General features: G+C 36.5%; 5 protein-coding genes across 6 annotated transcripts; 1 reads left to right on the top strand and 4 right to left on the bottom strand.

Moving 5' to 3' along the window:
- Positions 1-256: 256 nt before the first annotated feature.
- On the bottom strand, positions 257-4,819 carry LOC141586080 (uncharacterized). The gene is made up of 6 exons (XM_074407203.1): positions 4,542-4,819; positions 2,750-3,297; positions 2,201-2,384; positions 1,918-1,982; positions 1,554-1,764; positions 257-762 (listed from the first exon to the last, which is right to left on the bottom strand). The coding sequence occupies exons 1-6, from the start codon at positions 4,722-4,724 to the stop codon at positions 421-423; spliced, it is 1,533 nt and encodes a 510-aa protein (XP_074263304.1). The 5' UTR covers positions 4,725-4,819; the 3' UTR covers positions 257-420.
- Positions 4,820-5,851: 1,032 nt separating this feature from the next.
- On the bottom strand, positions 5,852-11,343 carry LOC141586078 (uncharacterized). Its single transcript, XM_074407200.1, has 6 exons — positions 9,540-11,343; positions 8,150-8,706; positions 7,390-7,573; positions 7,239-7,303; positions 6,807-7,017; positions 5,852-6,356 (listed from the first exon to the last, which is right to left on the bottom strand). Exons 1-6 carry the CDS (start codon positions 9,741-9,743, stop codon positions 6,015-6,017), a joined length of 1,563 nt encoding a protein of 520 aa, XP_074263301.1. The 5' UTR covers positions 9,744-11,343; the 3' UTR covers positions 5,852-6,014.
- Positions 11,344-11,438: 95 nt separating this feature from the next.
- Positions 11,439-15,642, bottom strand: LOC141586079 (tRNA-specific adenosine deaminase TAD1). Of its 2 annotated transcripts, none has more exons than XM_074407202.1 (10): positions 15,420-15,642; positions 14,600-14,720; positions 13,889-14,076; positions 13,595-13,723; positions 13,074-13,187; positions 12,850-12,961; positions 12,647-12,736; positions 12,233-12,352; positions 11,785-11,872; positions 11,439-11,627 (listed from the first exon to the last, which is right to left on the bottom strand). In XM_074407202.1, exons 1-10 carry the CDS (start codon positions 15,562-15,564, stop codon positions 11,517-11,519), a joined length of 1,218 nt encoding a protein of 405 aa, XP_074263303.1. In that variant the 5' UTR covers positions 15,565-15,642; the 3' UTR covers positions 11,439-11,516. The 2 variants fall into 2 exon arrangements, with proteins under 2 accessions (XP_074263303.1, XP_074263302.1); XM_074407201.1 differs by having other exon boundaries at positions 12,647-12,723; positions 12,792-12,961; positions 15,420-15,640.
- Positions 15,643-16,134: 492 nt separating this feature from the next.
- LOC141587268 (uncharacterized) lies at positions 16,135-16,599 on the top strand. Its single transcript, XM_074408718.1, has one exon. It carries the CDS (start codon positions 16,135-16,137, stop codon positions 16,597-16,599), a length of 465 nt encoding a protein of 154 aa, XP_074264819.1.
- Positions 16,600-16,904: 305 nt separating this feature from the next.
- LOC141587262 (uncharacterized) lies at positions 16,905-18,068 on the bottom strand. Its single transcript, XM_074408712.1, has 3 exons — positions 17,988-18,068; positions 17,203-17,894; positions 16,905-17,139 (listed from the first exon to the last, which is right to left on the bottom strand). Exons 1-3 carry the CDS (start codon positions 18,066-18,068, stop codon positions 16,905-16,907), a joined length of 1,008 nt encoding a protein of 335 aa, XP_074264813.1.
- Positions 18,069-18,499: the final 431 nt, after the last annotated feature.

Here is an 18,499-nt window from a genome sequence, read left to right as displayed (position 1 = left end):
CGGCCCAACTCACCTCAATCCTTTCATTTTCTAGGCCTGCTTGGCCCAATAGTAATCCCCCAATTTTAATCTTGAAACAACAAAACTTGCTTCAAAAATTATGGAAATAATGAAATATACTCATTTGTTCATTAAATTTGTACGACTTTTCCAAATATACCCCGAGTACAAATATAGCTGGTCTCTGGTTTTTTTTTTTTTGGTTACAGCTGGTCTCTGGTATGACGGAGGAAATATGAAAATTTTATGAAAAAAGTAATTATTCACAAATTCTTATTTATCAAATAATGCTTACATTTTATCATAAAATGATCACATTTTTTCGTTAGTTCGTTACAAGCTTATAACGTGTCAAAAGGAACATTTTGCTAGGCCAACTATACACATTACAAAACATTTCAAAAACAAAGTATACAAGTCTCAACCACTTCCCCTTTCCCACATCTCCACCACTTCCTTGATCTTGGCATTTCGATCTCGAATCGACTGAAGAGTATCTCGATCATAAGGCGAAGGTAGGACGCATGGACCTCGGTCTGATGGTCCGGTTACGGTGGCTTCAGCCTTGTACTTAGTCTCAAGCCCTGGTGGGCTACATGCAAATCTCTCTGAACAGAGCTCCTCTGCTCCCTCTGGCACTGTTGGCTTGTACTTAAACAACTTCCCATATTCATTAAGAACATGAAACATGTAGTCATATACATGTTCCATCTTTAATTTATTAAATATATACTCACTTCCTTCTTTTCCAATCTTTTGTGCCTGTCAAAATTCAGTAAAGCTCTCCGTCATAAGTTTTAACAGTGCTGCATACCTAAAGTTTGAACTTAAAACCTCTCGTTAAACTAGAACAACCTATTACAAGTTGATCTAAGTAATCATGGGTACGTCATGTGTCAATAATTAAAGTGGCTTATTTATACATTATACTACATTTTTTTCGCAATCATGATTATTTAGTCAAGGCCATTTTTGTTCCGGGTTAATGTTCCGATCATTTTTACCTTAGCGTATCACAAGCGCGAGCATCCCCTATTCCCCTGTTTACTAAATGAATAGGTTAAACTCTTATTTTTTTCCGCCTAAATCATATTTCCTAAAATAAAGTGTAGTATTTTTAGCATATATTATATGTATGGTAGGTGATTAATGGCACAATCTTTTAATAAATTTAATATTTAAAACATTCTATATTATTTCACATTATACATAAATTTATCTTCATTTCATTGACCTTTAATGATAAGAAGTTGCACAAAAAATGTTAATAGTAAAATATTCTAAAAATAACATCATTAATTTCTCGGTAAAAAGAAAACTTTCATTAAAATACTCATTTCATGACATTTTACAATTTTAATTTTTATTGCTCAAATTAAAATAAAGTGATGAGAAACATACAAAAATAAGTGAACTGTTAATTTAAAATTTTTAAATAATACGGATTACACTAAAAAGTACTCAATAAAATTCCGGGCATATATTATATGGGATCTAAACTAGTTTCAAGTACTAGAATAAAGTTGTTGCATTAGCTAATCATGTTCACATACCTTAACAGTGTTGTTATTACCCCAATCAACAGCAAATTTGATAGATTTGCACACGTTATTCGTATTCACAGGCCAATAATGCTTCATTGGGATTAAGCTTCTTGTGAAGAAGTCATAGTAAACAGGGTTTACAATGAGTGTCATTGAATCACAAGCTAATATGTACTTTTCACTCACTGACCATGCATTTCCCTCCATATAAATCTTGTATCTGCATACATAAAAACCATGTCAGTAGTTTCCATTGTGAAATAGCAGTCCTTCGATACAATTCTTGATACATTTTTCATCTGAGGTCATTCAGAAACAGACATATTAGACCCCTACGTATTCTGTAATTTGCGTGAGCCATTGAGATACTCACCTGTGAAGACATTGCTTTGTCAAATCGGAGTTTTTAAACCCGTCTCTCATTTCCTTCCCCCAATTCTGCAAATTGAGCTAGATTGTTAGCATGAATAACTGAGATTAATTCTCGAAACAACTGGTACACTTCCAGAGTCGATTTTTACACTCCTCTTTCTAGGCACATTGAGAAATGTACCCGTACAAAGTGGCCTAGAATGTAAAAATCGACCATGGAAGTGTACAAAATCACCCCGTGCCAACGACATGGCGATAGCACGAGTGTCGTAAATCAATTATACCTGTTGAACAAGTTGAGTACCCCATTTCTCAATGGAGTTGCAATGTTTAAGCCTCTTTCTATGACCAGTATTCAAGTTCCCTCTCCAAAATGCATAGTTTTCCCTAGCACTCCACTCTTTTATTTTATTACCATCTTTTAAATCCTTTGCAAATGGCACCCATGGCTTTATACTGATTTCTGGCCTAAAAACCAACATTTACATCATAATCATATCATATTCATATACTTCGTCTGTTCTTTTGAATTGCTTACGTTTTTCAAGATATGTGTGAAGAATAATGAAAACATAAACAATTCAATGGAACAGATAAAGCAGTACATGTTACATCACACGTTCGCCCTCCACCCCTTTTTGCCTTCCACATTTGACTTTTATGGTCAAACTTTAACACGGTAGTAATGTTAGTAATGTTGACAAGTACGGAGTATTTTCTTACCAAAATAGTTGTCTTGAATAACCAAACCACAATAACTTTGACCACAAAAGTCAAACAGGCACGATAAAAATCATAAAACTAAGAAATCGGGCAAAGATGAAGAAGATTACCAGCCCCAGAACGACCAATCCGGAAAAAGAATGTCCAAAGTGGAGTCATCCCCACAATAATGGAACTGTGGTGGCGCACCACCACGCTTATACTTTCTTTTCTTGATCAAGGCCGGATCGTGGCATTGAAACATCAAGTCAAGGTCAGGAAGTCTCCCGGGGTACAATTTCAAAAGTTGCAATATACCCCAAAGGGTATACACATCCCTAGTTTGGAAGGCCTTTTGGTAGTGTTTAACATAAGTTGTTCCGTTGACTATAGTCAACCTAAAATGAGCTGTATCTTGTAAACTATCTACTAATTCTTTTGTTATTCCTTGTTCTTTCCATGTGCTTAGGTCTTCATGGATCCATTTGAAGTACTCGGGGCACGTCTCATTGTTCGAGAATGAGTCGAGATTGGTGGTAGGAGGGTAGTTTGATGGGCATGTTAGTGTCATGTTGCTTGATTTGCAAGTTAGAAGGTATTGGTCTCTCTTTGGGTAGGTTTTGTAGGGTTTAGAGAACATTGAAGTGGTGTATGGTATTGAGTTGCCTGCTAATGTAGACTGAGGAATTCAGCAAAAGAAAAAAAAATGCATTAGTGGTATTGCTTTATTCGTTTTTAACCATCGTTTAATTAGCCTGCAAATCACGAATATAAAATTCACATTTTTTTTAACAAGGGTAGCAGACTCTTGCTAAGAAATACTCTGCACATAGTGTTTTAGAGTATAGATCATTGATTAGGTTTCAACCATCACTCTGAATTTTTGATTGAAATGATCTTCTCACAAGGTATAAGAGCCGGTGTGATCAAGATTAACCGTACCTATATTGCTATCATTTTGGTCCCGTGGATTTAAAATCCTTACTCATCCACCGGTTATATGATCTTAACTGTAAAATCCTAGCTCCATCAAAACTCAAGAAACATCTTCCCTAAAAAAACTCAAGAAACATCTACTCCTATAATACTCTATATTCATACTACCAAGTAATCAATCGGTGTTTCGAACGTATATCCATGGTCCACGGACACATGTTAATAAAATTAAAATAGAAAGAGTATGTCGGTAACGAGAAAAGTCCATGGGGAGATATCACGATCATCAATTAACACTACCGTGCACGTGACAACCAAGGGAAATTATATTTATACAAACATTAGGTATACATAAATCATAATATTATCATGACTATTCTTCGTTAAAGATTGGAAGAGTCAATCACTCAATCCAGACTCTTGTAATCTTGTTTGTGCATGACTATCCTATTGAGATTGAACGGTCAGGTGTACGCAACATTACTCTTATACTCCGTTTAATGGAAATTAAAAGAAAAAAATGGGTCTTCCGATGAAACCTTTTACGAGGAAATATTTATAACTTTTACGTTTTACAATCAATTATCAGGATCCGGGTACCTTAATTTTATTTTATAAATAGTTTTTATTCCGTAATACTCTATAATCTTCTAACTATCCTCTTTAGTTATTTTTCGGTTTCACCATAATCGTCTCCTTATGTTACTTTTTAAGTAGTAAACGTGGCTATACTTTTATTCTTATATTACTCCCGAAAACATATATTGATTTCCGTGTAAAATAAATTGGTAAGATTGTACATAATAAACATTCAACACTATTATATCACTTATCAAACTTGGGAAAAAAAATGTTCTCTCCGTCTTAATCATTTATTTATCTTTATATTCAGTATAAGGATTATTATTTTAATAAAAAAAAATTATTGGACGAAGAAGTACAAAGAAGTAAAGCAAGAATAAGTATGAACGTAATAAGGTGACTTACAATATCAGACCAACGAGTCAAAACAAGGGTACATAAGAAGAGAAAAAACAGCAAGATTGAAGCTGTTGCTACTGAAAACTTGCTTGATATCGACGACAACGACGAAGATGATGAGCTCTTCAACAAACCCCATGACGACTTCTTCTTATCATATGAAGGAGAAGAAATAGTCGAATCTCCCATATTTTTCCTTGTATTTCAATTTGAACATATACTCGTAGTTAGTATAATTAACTAGAAATATTCAATGAGGATTCTATATTTTGATCAGAGTATTTTTTTTGTGATTATTGATGAAGAAAAGTACAAATGTTATGATTAAATAAGGCTATTTTGAGGCGTTGAATGAGTATTATGGGGTACTAATTGGGAAGGTAGTATGTCATTGTTACAAGGGGTCGTGTTCATGACCTGTGTTCAACTTTCGTTTGTATCATATTTACCCATGTAGCTTCCTGGCGGCCTTTGAGTCCCTTTACACCAAAAAATAATATGGATAAATTTACGAAGAGAACTTGGTCTCTTTAGCTCAATGAAATAAACTGAGTACAATATATATTTAAATGAAACGGGTCAAAAAAACTACTCGTAAGTAATTTGTCTTATTCAATAATACACTTATACGGAGTACTTCGTATAATGTTATATAAATTCATAAAATTTGTATAAGATTTGATATCGAGAACTAGACCTAAAATTCTTACCATACGAGTAGAGGTGGCAATCGGGTCAGTCGGGTCGGGTCATATCGGGTTCGGGTCATATCGGATCAGCATACCCTTTCGGGTCGAGTCGGGTCGGGTCATTTCGGGTCAAATGATGTATCGGGTCGGGTCGGGTCGGGTCATTATCGGGTCCGGTAACTTAATCGCATTATTATATTTTTTTACCATTAAATTTAGTTTTTAACCTATTATTTGGTTTAGTTAATCCATTACTAAGTCAAACATATCAATTTAAACACAAGATCACTTTCATTTTGATCAAAATTAACCTTAATAATTGTCGGGTCATCAATTTAATCGGATCAGTATCGGGTCGGGTCAATATCGGGTCGGGTCACTGATAATCGGGTCGGATCGGGTTACGGGTCGTCATCGGTCGGGTCGGTTTTGGGTCACAATATTTTCGGGTTCGGGTCGGGTCACTCGGGTCAGGTCAGACTTGCCAGCTCTACATACGAGTGTGACTTCGCAATTTCGAGTAGCAATTGAACGTTAGAAATAGTTTGAAATGAACCCGGTCGCTAATTAAACTTTGATTTAGAGCTTTACTCAAATGAAAAGTTTAATAAATCTGCTTCGTTTTTTTGCTAGGCCAACTATACATTTTCTTTGGACAAGGGAACTTACATCTGCTACCATTAGGTGCGCACCGGGTAAACACTTAGTGACTTAGATATATGTGATAGCCGCAAACCACATATTCCGCTAAACATTCAAAAACAAAGTACTCGAATATAAGTCTCAACTCTCAACCACTTCCCCTTTCCCACATCTCCACTACTTCCTTGATCTTGGCATTTCGATCTCTAATCGACTGAAGAGTATCTCGATCATAAGGCGAAGGTAGGACACACGGTCCTCGCTCCGATGGGGCGGTTACAGTAGTTTCAACCTTGTACTTGGTTTCGAGGCCCGGTGGGCTACAAGCAAATCTCTCTGAGCAGAGCTCCTCTGCTCCCTCAGGCACTGATGGCTTGTACTTAAACAACTTTCCATATTCATTAAGAACATGAAACATGTAGTCATATACATGTTCCATCTTTATTTTATTAAATATATACTCACTTCCTTCTCTTCCAATCTCTTGTGCCTGTTCAAATTCAATAACATAAGCTCATTAGTTTTTCGATTTCATGATTACAATTCAAGCCGATGCAATTTTCATTCTAGGTAATGTGAAATTAGTCGTTTCGTGTTTTTAACATTCCATTGGTTATAGACAGGACTCGAGAGTCTTTGAGTAGACATGGCAAAACTGACCCTACCTGAGTGACTAGGCCCGAATAACCCAACCCGCACCTGAATATGGCCCGAAATCCGAATTGACCTGATCCTATTCAATCCGACCTGAACCCTATCTGATTGACTCGTTTGCCAGGTCTATGAGTTTGAGGCATCATTAGTTTTTCGAGGAAAAATGTGAAATTAGTCGTTTCGTGTTTTTAACATATCTAACAGTTATAGGCAGGACTCGGGAGTCTTTGAGACATCAGGTTAAGTTGTTACGGAGTATATTGATGGGCTAAATATATGTACATACCTTTTGAGTGTTATTATTACCCCAATCAACAGCAAATTTGATAGATTTGCACATGTTGTTAGGGTTCACAGGCCAATAATGCTTCATTGGGATTAAGCTTCTTGTGAAGAAATCATAGAAAATAGGGTTTACAAGTAATGTCATTGAATCACAAGCTAATATGTACTTTTCACTAACTGACCATGCATATCCCTCCATATAAATCTTGAATCTGCATACATAAAAGCCACATTATCACCGATTCGTTACTCGATGGTTCTGGATTATGACATAACAAAATAAAGGGACTCATTAAAATGGTTGCAATAATTCTTTCTATTGTGAAGTAGGTGTCATTCGATGCAGTTCTCGATAAAATTTATATCCTGCGTCATTAAGAAACAGTCTCTTTGTGACGACAACACTGGAAAACATTATAATTAACAAACCTACCTGTGAACACATTGCTTTGACAAATCAGAGTTTTTAAATCCCTCTCTTGTTTCCTTTCCCCAATTCTGCAAGTTTGAGCTAGATTGTTAGCATAACCTCGTGCCAACGAGATGGCGATATCATGATCGAGAGTCGTACGTAAATGAATTACCTGCTGAATAAGTTGAGCACCCCATTCCTCAATGGAGTTGCATTGAGCAAGCCTCTTTCTAGCACCAGTATGCAAGTTCCCTTTCCAAAATGCAAAGTGTTCTCTTGCATTAAACTCCTTTATTTTATTACCATCTTCCAAATCCTTCACTAATGGCACCCATGGTTTTATACTGAGTTCTTGCCTAAACACACAACATTCACATCATAATCATACCATTTTCATATACATTTGACTTTCAGAAAATTTACGTGGTACCCTTGAGATAGTGAGATTTGTCATTTTGCATGTAATATGGGCATACTTTGAATGATCATAACTCGTGTACGTCTAGGAGTTCAGAAAAGAGTCGTCATTTCCTGAGCTCATGGACACGAGTTATGGTTATTCAAAGTTTATTTTTTGAAAAATAGGAGTATTATCAGGAGTACCATGTAAATTTTCTGTTTATTGTTAAACCATTTAAATTTCAATCAATACACTTCTCATCAATGTATCGTACATGTAAAACCCGAGATATACTTTAAAAAAAAATATACCAACTTAGAAATCTCAATCTTAAAATTTTCATATTAATCATATTCGTATTGCCTTACACATACTCTTTTAATTTATTTAATTTACTTGCGAACAAATTTGACTTTGTTGGTCAAACAATTACGGAGTACATTTTACAGCTAAACAACTTTGACCCCAAAAGGCAAACGATGTTAAGAAAAATTACCAACTGAAGAAAGGAGCAAAGATGAAAGAACATTACCATCCCCAAAAAGACCAATCTGGAAAGACAATGTCCAAAGTGGAGTCATCCGCGCAATAATGGAATTGTGGTGGCGCGCCACCATTCTTATACTTGTCTCGCTTGATCGAGGCTTGATCGTGGCATTGAAACATCAAGTCAAGGTCAGGTAATCTCCCAGGGTACAGCTTCAAAAGTTGCAATATACCCCAAAGGGTATAAACATCCCTAGTTTGGAAGGCCTTTTGATATTGTTTAACATAAGCTGTTCCATTGACTATAGTCAACCTAAAATGAGCTTCATGTTGTAAACTATCTACTAACTCTTTTGTTATTCCTTGTTCTTTCCATGTGCTTAGGTCTTCATGGATCCATTTGAAGTACTCAGGGCACGTCTCGTTGCTCGAGAATGAGTCGAGATTGGTGGTGGTAGTGGTAGGAGGGTAGTTTGAAGGGCAAGTTAGTGTCATGTTGCTTGATGTGCAATTTAGAAGGTATTGGTCTCTCTTTGGGTAGGCATTGTATGGTTTGGAGAACATTGAGAAGGTGTATGGTATTGAGTTGCTTGCTAATGTAGACTGGAGAAATTCATCAAAGCAAAAATAAAATGTGTTAATGTTATCGCTTGTAAACATACTTGATACTAACGGCTAACAGGGTTTGAACTCAGGTCATAAGTATCATCGCTCATGACTTTACCAACTAAGCTAGTTATCATTTGTATAAACTTTTACGTAGTGAAGTAGCATTGACTTGAATAATTCAAATATTTTGATGATTACGATCAATTAACTGTAACACCCCGGCCCAAACCGGGTCGGGAGCGGTTACTTATGATAGCTCACCAGGCTGTGTACATGGCCCACAGATCAACACGGGTTCTTTATAGCGCATTTTGTCCTCACTCATGCGCATCCCGGAAACCTTCTCAGGAGGTCACCCATCCTAAGACTACTCCCAGTCAAGCACGCTTAACTTTGGAGTTCTGTCGCATGGATGACCATAAAAGAAATTGCACTTTGTTGATATGAGTAGTACTTCCAATCCCTTTAAGCACTAGTCATTTAAGCTTATCATTGGACCTCTTAAATTACATTGGACCTCTTCAATTACTGTGGGGTGTTACATTAACACTACTGTGCACGTGACAATCAAGGGAAAATATGATACTCCGAACATATATTAATTTCCGCATAAAATAAATGGTGAGTATATATTGGACAAACGAAGGAAAAAAAATGCATATAACAGCTAGCTTAGTTGATAAAGTTATGAGAGCTGTTACTCATGATTTGGATGCAAATCATAAAAAGTTAAAAACCGCGCCCTTATGAGTTACGACTCCCTTTACACCCAAAAAAAAATCGAGGAAAAAACAGAAGCCAAAGCAGTAAAAGAAGAGGTGACTTACAATATCAGACCAACGAGTCAAAACAAGTGTACATAAGAAGAGGAAAAACAGCAAGAATGAAGCTGTTGCTACTGAGAACTTGCTTGATATCGACGATGACGACAATGACGACGATGATGAGCACTTGAACAAACCCCATGATGATTTCTTCTGGTCATTTGAAGGGGAAGAAGTAGTATTAGTAGTAGTAGTAGAGTCTTCCATATTTTTCTTTATATTTCAATTTGAACATATAGACATAGTTAATATTATTAATGTTTGTAATATAACTACAAATAATTAATGAGGATTTTATACTTTATGGAAAAGAATCCTTAGGGATTTAATTTGACTAATTATTGATGAATAAAAGTACAAAAGCTAGTAATGAAATAAGAAAATAAGGCTTTTTTGAGGCGTTGAGTTAGTATTATGGGGGACTTAGGAAGGTAGTATTTCATTTTAACATGGTTTAATACACGCTTTTACGTGAGCAACCCTCAAAGAGTCAAACTTATAGACTATAGTGCCTCGTGTTCAAATTCCGTCAATATCATATTCGTCTTTGTAGATCCCTTTACAAAAATCAAAAAATAATATGGGCAAGTTTACGAAAATTACTTGGTCCTTTAACCTTTTAGTTCAATGAAATAAATAGTTTAAATGAAACCGTCTAAGAAAACTAAATAATTTACATGATATTCTCAAATCTCAATTCTAACCATGAACTTTTATAACAATGTTTTTCGATAAACTACTCTTATTTTGTGAGAATATTTTGGTCAAAGTCTTGAAAAGTCGAAGGTAAACAAATGATTGAAAGTTTGAGAGTGAGTGTATATTTTTCATTAAAAATCTACCTAAAAAAGGTTTATATGTATTTTTAAATTAAGTTGAGTATCAAATGGTCAACCCAACCAGATTTTCATTGTGTGATGTTTAGGACTTTTTTTTGTTCCTGTGGTCTCTTTTATTGGTTTGAATTCTCTAGTGGAGATTAGTGTGTTTGGTCACAAATCATTTTAATTAATATCCACCAAAAAAATCCGTTTAGTAAGAAACACATCTGTCTTAAACTTTAAATCGGCCAAATAATTGGATATTTACGTAAATAAGACAAAGTTTTCCCTAACTCCAAGCGTTATGCTTTCTAAAATACCTCACTAGTTAACCTATTTTAAGTTTATGACGAATATTTCCATTTTAAAGATGAATTTGCGGATATATTTGGGCTATTCGATATTAACTTGAGAAGTCAACATGTGTTGCTTACTTGGTAAACAAAGTGATGCATGCAATTACTAACTTAAACACTTGTAAAGCTCAAGCTTGAAAGTTTTAAAGTATTAGGAGAGATTTAGCCTCGGGATCGACAATTAGTGAGTTATTAGTAAACGATCATATGTAACGTTTAAGCAAAGTTCATTGGTATAGAGATTAACAAGGATAGTTTCAAGTGAAAGTAAATTGTGACGACAATAGATAGCCCGGATTTACTGGACTCGATACTGACCAGTTCATCTGGTACTCGGATTTATTGGACTCGATCCTGACCAGTTGGTCTGGTGGACAAAATTTCTGGGCCCAGCGGTCCAGGTTATATACAAATCACTTTTTAGTGAAAAGGATTCAAATCTTGGTCTCTTTTTTTAGATTCCAAATCTATTGGAGCCTGTGGATCCAAGTCCATCTAGATCTTGAAGAATTTCGACCTCGGATCCCTGTCAAAATGGATCCATAGTCTGGAATCCAATCTAGATCTAGTCTAACTAGACCCGAATACTCGAATAGTCCCTACCAAATTATGCAGTCCGGTCTGGTCTTCAGTCCGAACCATTGAGTGAACACCCTACGGCTCATAGAGTCGGACATTCTAACTGCAACCAATTAAAGTACCGTTCCAAGTAATGACAATCATGGTTGAGTTCAAATGCCGACTCATTTCGTCCATATATGCAATCAAAAGTAATGTTTGAAAAAAGACGATAAATAAAAATATTAAATTTGGATGGTGAACATATCGGAATCTACTGGTTTCAAGAGCCAATTGCCGAAAAGTGGGCTTCCTTTCAAGATCCTTGATGTTTGATGGTAATCTTGAGCCATCTCCTGCAAGAAGTACACGGCGTGGTCATTAATTGCAATTCTCGAAACAATCTTTATGCTTGATCATCCAGGAACATCGTCTGTTCTCGGTGTTGGTAATATCAAGGAAACGAAACGCTTAAAACTACAAGATTAAATGCAGAGTCGAACGATATGTTACCTTAAGATCTTTATAAGAAACTGTGGCATCTATCTTGTCGACCAAAGTGTTACCCCTCAACGACATAAAACATTCCAGCATTCTTCTCCTGCAACAGTAAGTCGAGGCATAAGAAAAGGGAATATAAACGCATGTACATAAGGATGTCAGCAGTCAACACCAAGCCATGAACACAAAGACTTAGATATAACACGGCCTTACAAGTGAGACCGACTTATTAGCTATATAAAATTTACGAGGAATGCATAAGGAATGCATAAGGATTGGGGTGGAAAACACTTGAATTGATTGAGAATTCGTTTTTTTCTCGGCAGTAAGATTTTACTTTCTCCATTCCAATCAATTGTATACATTTTTCAAATTAGCCTACACGATTTTAAAATGTATAAAATTGGTTGAAATGGAGGTAGTAACAAGCATAAATTATAAATATACAGATGAATATTACTTGCACAAGGATGATTCCGTGGATGGAGATAGGGATCCCTTAGAAGAGGTCCCCTGTTTTCTTCCAGTCGTTCCAAGGATGACTTCATGCAATCCACATTTATTCCAGCATATTGAGTACCTACGAAATTCAAACCACAGCACATATAATGTCACCTGAAAGTGACAAGCTAGCAGGATACGATCTGCCCTTGTGGAATACTGCAATCACATGTTCAAATCCATTGAAGACGGCTTTACACTAAGATATTGTAAAATCATTCGTTAAAAGTCACATATACGGATATTGTCTTCACTGAAAATTCTTTAATTAGAGGTCGGGTCAAATAAAATGCAGTTTTCAGACAACACTTCTAAAATGCTGTCAGAGAAAAGTATTTGTGTCAAAATTCAAGAAATACAAAAAGATGCTCACCCGCATGTTACAGTAGCCTCGGAAGACCCAAGATGTTGAAATTCCTTCGGGGGGATGGGAGCTTCGAAAAATAATGGCTGCCACATGGAACTATCAGTACATTACACAGAGCATTCAATATTGGCATACAGAGACAAAAACATACCTTATTCACAAAAAAAGGACAATCTAATGTATTGGATAAAGGTTTTATTCTATCATACAAAGCTCTCCTCAAGTTGTCCTGCACGGAAAGAGTTTGAGAGCTATTGCACGATTGACCCACAGTGATTGAGGAAATATAGACCGGTTGCAGCAGGTAGGATAGCAAAGCACCTGCGAAGAAAGTAAAAGGTGAAGATGAAATCAGATATACACCATAGAAAAATTCATAATTTCTGGAGGATTCAAACCATTGAGACACAGTTTATCTTCAGAAGTGGCTGACCTTGAGTTCCGACAACATTCCAACGTGCTATCTTGTCTGAGCAGCTAACAGATGAAGTTGTGACGCCACGACCAGGCTTTCTTTGAACCAAACCAGTAAACCTTGCAGAGTCGTCTGTAGAGAACATCATTAGTCCTTGCTTCCATTCTTAATGACGGAGAGGTGTTTTCGTTCATTTCTAGAGGAGTCAAATAATCATTGATACTTAAGCTTTGGTATTTAATAGACTCAATAAATTTACTCTTAAAACCTGACGGTCTGCTTTTTTTTTCTTTTGAGAAGTAGAAGAATATCATCCGGTTTCCATTTAAGTCAATTAGAAATAGTGACTATCACAAAATAGGTTGGTTGCACACGTCCAAGCAACTATATTTGCAAGAACAATAGCAGGCTGCACGGATGACTGCAGCAAGAGCCGAAAAAGACTTAATAATACCATGAGTACAATGCTAAAGTGAAAGTGTAAACAACTAAATCTACTAAAGAGACACGGAAGAGGAAGAAGAAACAATACATTCCACCATTGCTCTTCAATAATGACTCAGAAGACTGTTCACTCCGATGGTGAGAAGAGTTTGCTGGGACGGATACCTCTTCTCCAAAGGAAATACTTCTCAAAGATGGTGGCAAACTAAGTGACGCATCCCCGCCTATTCAAAAAACAAAGTACACCCAAGAATCAAACAGGGAAGATGCCTGGAACAAATATTCCTAAGAACACCTGCTCACTAGATTTAAACATTTAGTCAAAACAAAAAAGACTGCGCCTAAATCTTTCAACACAAGCAAAACATAATTTGGGAGCTGGGACTCACACGGCAGCTGAGAAATGTACATGTGTAAATTCCAGCCATCTTTGAGCTTGTACTTGCCATGACCAGACTTGTCAGTCTCCAAATAAATAGGCAGGTTTGTCGCATCGACACCTTCGGACCAATTTGTACCACTGACTTCATCTTTATCAATAATATTGTGGTGGGTATGAATCTGTGAATAAATAAACCTGAAATTCCGCCAAAAGGAAACAAACGGTATCATACTGGAAGCCATTACAATTAATCAGGAAGCTAGAAGACATATCTTAGCAGAGCCAGATAAGAGCACAGTCACGCCCCTAGCTTAATGAGATAAATGGAGAAACTTGTAGTTGCTTCAAACACACTATAAATTTGAGCTTTGTTAATCAGAAAGCTAGACGTATTGTCGTATTGTTTTATTAGAGCTAAACAACTAGCAAGGGAGTACGATGACTTTGAGCCCCTTAATTCAAAATTTTCGATGGCCTTTGTTACAAGAACACATTGAACACCCTAATAATTGGACACCGGTTACAGCGCACATGCCGAAGGCCCATAAACGTGATTATTAGTTTACCAGTGATGAAAACCCATTTCATATGTAAATTCAAAACAACCAATTCTTCCACAAGTCGAGTTTAATATTTCAATGTACGCTTCAGCTGATCAGCCAACGACTGAGCTAGTCAGCAACAAGACAGCCCTAGTTTTGCGAATTGGACAACATACCTTAATAAAGCTCGTCTAGCAATAACTTCAGCATGAGAATCATTCACCACATCACCATTTGGACTCCGTAGAGATCTTGGTAGACATTTAGTTCCAGTCCCTAAAGCAACAACCTCTAATTCTGCATATTCAAGTAATCGTCTTCTATTAGCTCAGTTTTCCCCCAAAACCCACCTACACAACACTTATCAAAATGCAAGTATGCAATACACACTAAAAATGATAAAAATATTTCGATTAACTTCAAATCAGGGTAAGTCATACTCTCTACTACCTTAGAAAATCATTATTTAGACCACATATTATTTCCATTGGAGCCAAAGACTCGTCATTCTTTAATTTGGGATTATGATGGAATATAGCAAAATGGCTAACTAAACTGGCTACGTTTCTTTTAAACGTGAAATAGGAGTCATTCAATACAATTTTACGCGATATTCATTCCGGGTCATTCGGAAATAACATCTTTGTTCTGTGAATACAAGGGTAAGACTGCCTACATCCGACCTCCCCTTCCTATACTCGGTAATTTGGCAAACTTATGGTAGTACAGTAAAAGCTTCATCAAAGACAACCAAAAATCAAAACTTCAATCTCTCACAATCAAAAGGGTATGATTAAAATTGGATTGTAAATTAGCATCTTCATGAAAATCCTAATAAAATTTACTCATCAAATGACTAATCAACTAAAGATCATTGATTGAACAAACCCAATTCAACTATGGGTTCGGGCTTACGATAAACTTATTATGAGACGGTCTCGTACAAGAATTGGTAAAATAGCAAATTAGAAGTAGAGAATAAAGAAAAGGGTATACCTTTAGAGGGAGAAGAGAGGAGAAATGCAGAAAGAACGGAGATTTCACGACCTTGAGGTTTACCCTTCTTAGGAAGAGAGTTGAAGAGAGAAAAGACCTTTGATGAAACACTCTCTCCCCATTTCTCTCCTGCGTTGAACTCCATTGATGACCCTCTTCGAGTCTCGGAAGGCACGGAAATTTTATTAGTGTGTAATCAAATAGAACAAAATAAATTGTAGATAACTTGACATCCTTTAATTTAAGAGAAAATTGTTGATTACAGCCTTTTATAAACCTCATTTTGAAAATTACAGTCTTATAAATTTTTTTTTGCAAATTACAGACAAAAGTTTACTTCTGATGAGAAATTACATACAAAGTTTTTACTCCGGTGGACAATTGATATCAAATTGAATTTTTGTCACTTAAGTTCATGTTTTATGACCAAAATGCCCTTACCCTCCTTCTTTATAATCCCTGGTTCATCTCCTTCTTCTATTATACTCCCCCTTCTATTTTCACTCCTTCATCATCTCTTCAAATTTTCAATTGAAATTTCTTCATCAATATTACCAAATCATTTCAATTTAGTTCTACCCTATTTAAATTTTCTTTATTTTATTCTACCATATTTCTATTATATTCGAAATTTCTCCCCTATTTTCAATTTTATACCTTGTAAATCATATTTCCCCAAATTGAAGTTAATTAGGGTTCATCAAATTTGGGTAAAATGTCTTCAAATTGGTCTGAGAATAGCTCTTCCCCTTGTAGCTCAGGATGTAGTATTGGAGGTAGACGAACATGCTACTGTGGCAACCCAACTGCTATTGCCACTTCATGGACGACTAATAACCCAGGTAGGAGGTTTCAAGCTTGTGCTACATACAACCCAGTCAGTAAGGTGCGTGGTTGCAAGTTTTTTCAGTGGATTGATCTTAATCCCACTAACTGGCAAAGGGATGTTGCGAATGAAATCTTGTTTCAAAAAAATCGCTTGAAAAGTGAGGTGCGTATGTTAAATTGTGAGGTTCAGTCACTTCAGGAAGAGAGGAAAATGATGAAGATGGAGTTGGACAACCTTAAATCAGAAGTGAAGAAGATGGATGAGAAGAATGGTAGAAATGGAAGACATGGCATTTGCAAAGCTGTTATTGTCACAGCAATATTGTTGTTGGTTGTATGGAAATTGTTGTAGGTTAAAATTGTTGCTTGTACTTGTCAATTTCCATATGTATTGATGGTTTAGCCATTTAGGTAAGTTGATAAATGTACTTGTAGTGAAATTGGTTATTAATCTTGAGAAATATAACAAAAAAAGACTGATTTGTTCCAAAATAAGCTTTCACATTGCATTCCAAATACTTGTTCAATATTACATTCAATACTTGGCCAAAATCAGGCAAACTTGTCCAAAATCAGAAGTTTAAGGAAACAGATTTTGAGAAACAACAAACAAAACACATAACTTGAAATTTAATTACAGATTTCTAAACTAATCCTTCAACAATTTTCCCTAACCCAACTCGGCTCAGCTACTGAGCTTCCTTGTGTGGCTGCCTGAGATGAATTAACTTGACTTGCAAATTGAGAAGGATGAGCAGCTTTGTATGCTTCCTTTATTGCCTTTCTTGTTGCAACCTTGTCTCTTCTTTCCGTTGCCCATTCTGTATTCACCAATGGTCTGCCACCTGCATTTTTAGGAGCTCTAGCCTCTGCTGCTGGATTCTTGCAGGTCCTTTTAGAGTGTCCTAACCCACCACAGTTACTGCATTTGTTTGACCTCTTCGCGCTCTTTTACTTTCTCTCAGTCAGTGCTTCACCAGCTTCTTTCCTCCTTTTCTTCTTTGAAGGCCTGCCAGGCATCTTCCTCTCATGTGGTGGTAGAGGTTCAGGTAAGCCACTCTTCTCCCATTGTTTAGACCCAGGCATAGGTAAAACAACAGGTGCATATGCTGACTCATACTTGGCTTTAGAGTAGGCTTCATCAATATAATCACGCACAACTTGTCTTTGCTTCAGTATAGAAGCAACAGCATGAATAGAAGGGAGTCCAGTGAGGTCCCAATGACGACAAGTGCATGATCTTGTGTGTAAATTAACACTGTGAAACTCTCCCCTATATCCCACCTCAAACAACTCTGTTGTTGCACGTTCAACCAAACAAAACCTAGACTCTTCAATAACTTTCTTAGTGTACTTTTCAGCATAAGGCATGAACTTGGCTTTATATTTCCCAACTCCTTCCCTTTTCTCAAAGTTTCTCTTCATCACATATCTCCTCATCCACTCCATGTGGGTGAGGATAGGCTTGTCCCTTACCTCTCTCAAAACATTATTAAAGGACTCACACAAGTTGTTGAGGAGCATGTTTGACTTACTTTGAGTGGAAAATGCATGTCTTGACCATGCACTAGGTGGGATTTTATTCAACCATTGATGAGCTTCTTTGGATAACATCTCCATTCCTTTCATTTGAGCTTTAAATTCAGCCTACATATAAATAGAAAATTAGGAAAACTCTAATATAAATTGAACAGATAGAGTTTCAAATCTTATATAATTCCAGAAAATCCCAGATCTTACCTCAGTTGTTGCTCTTGCTGCTGACCAGAAAGTATCTTTGTAAACTTCACCAGACCAAGTAAGCTTGAAGTTAGACCACATGTGTCTCACACAATACCTAACCTCAGCTTTTGGCACCACTCTATTTAGTGCATCAAGTAGTCCCTTCCTGTCTCGACATAAATGTCGACCTTCCCCTTCCACCTTGCCTAAATCACCGATAACAACTCCAGAAACCAACACCAAGAGTCCTTGTTTTCAACCTCTACTACTGCCCATGCTATAGGATAGAGGTTATGGTTCCCATCTTGGCCAACTGCAACAAGACACATCCCTGGATATGCTCCCTTCAAATGGCACCCATCAACTCCCAATAGTGGCCTACAACCATTGATGAAGCCCACCTTACAAGCATTGAGGCAAACATACAACCTCTTGAAAACAATTGGAGGCCTTTCAATGCCCTCACACTGAACAGAAGCTGTACTACCAGGGTTATACTTCCTTAAAGCATTAGCATAGTCATAAACCTT

This window comes from Silene latifolia, chromosome 6 (genome assembly GCF_048544455.1).
Source record: "Silene latifolia isolate original U9 population chromosome 6, ASM4854445v1, whole genome shotgun sequence".
NCBI classification, from domain to species: Eukaryota; Viridiplantae; Streptophyta; class Magnoliopsida; order Caryophyllales; family Caryophyllaceae; genus Silene; species Silene latifolia.
The sequence above is the reverse complement of the archived record's forward strand: the minus strand, read 5'-3'. Positions and strand labels throughout refer to the sequence as shown.

Excerpts from the sequence above, each read along its gene's own strand:
- LOC141586078 (XM_074407200.1), bottom strand. The coding sequence starts at position 9,743 with ATGGAAGACTCTACTACTACTACTAATACTACTTCTTCCCCTTCAAAT. Across the intron at positions 7,304-7,389 it reads GTGCTCAACTTATTCAGCAG|AATTGGGGAAAGGAAACAAG; the intron begins GTAATTCATTTA and ends TCAAACTTGCAG. Across the intron at positions 7,018-7,238 it reads TCAAAGCAATGTGTTCACAG|ATTCAAGATTTATATGGAGG; the intron begins GTAGGTTTGTTA and ends TTATGTATGCAG.
- LOC141587262 (XM_074408712.1), bottom strand. The coding sequence starts at position 18,068 with ATGTGGTCTAACTTCAAGCTTACTTGGTCTGGTGAAGTTTACAAAGAT. Across the intron at positions 17,895-17,987 it reads CAGCAAGAGCAACAACTGAG|GCTGAATTTAAAGCTCAAAT; the intron begins GTAAGATCTGGG and ends ATTTATATGTAG. Across the intron at positions 17,140-17,202 it reads GAAGCACTGACTGAGAGAAA|GACCTGCAAGAATCCAGCAG; the intron begins GTAAAAGAGCGC and ends ACACTCTAAAAG.
- LOC141587268 (XM_074408718.1), top strand. The coding sequence starts at position 16,135 with ATGTCTTCAAATTGGTCTGAGAATAGCTCTTCCCCTTGTAGCTCAGGA.
- LOC141586080 (XM_074407203.1), bottom strand. The coding sequence starts at position 4,724 with ATGGGAGATTCGACTATTTCTTCTCCTTCATATGATAAGAAGAAGTCG. Across the intron at positions 2,385-2,749 it reads GATTGGTCGTTCTGGGGCTG|GCCAGAAATCAGTATAAAGC; the intron begins GTAATCTTCTTC and ends GTTGGTTTTTAG. Across the intron at positions 1,983-2,200 it reads GTACTCAACTTGTTCAACAG|AATTGGGGGAAGGAAATGAG; the intron begins GTATAATTGATT and ends CTCAATTTGCAG.
- LOC141586079 (XM_074407201.1), bottom strand. The coding sequence starts at position 15,564 with ATGGAGTTCAACGCAGGAGAGAAATGGGGAGAGAGTGTTTCATCAAAG. Across the intron at positions 12,353-12,646 it reads GAGGCTACTGTAACATGCGG|GTACTCAATATGCTGGAATA; the intron begins GTGAGCATCTTT and ends TGAATTTCGTAG. Across the intron at positions 11,873-12,232 it reads ACGGAATCATCCTTGTGCAA|GAGAAGAATGCTGGAATGTT; the intron begins GTAATATTCATC and ends TTACTGTTGCAG.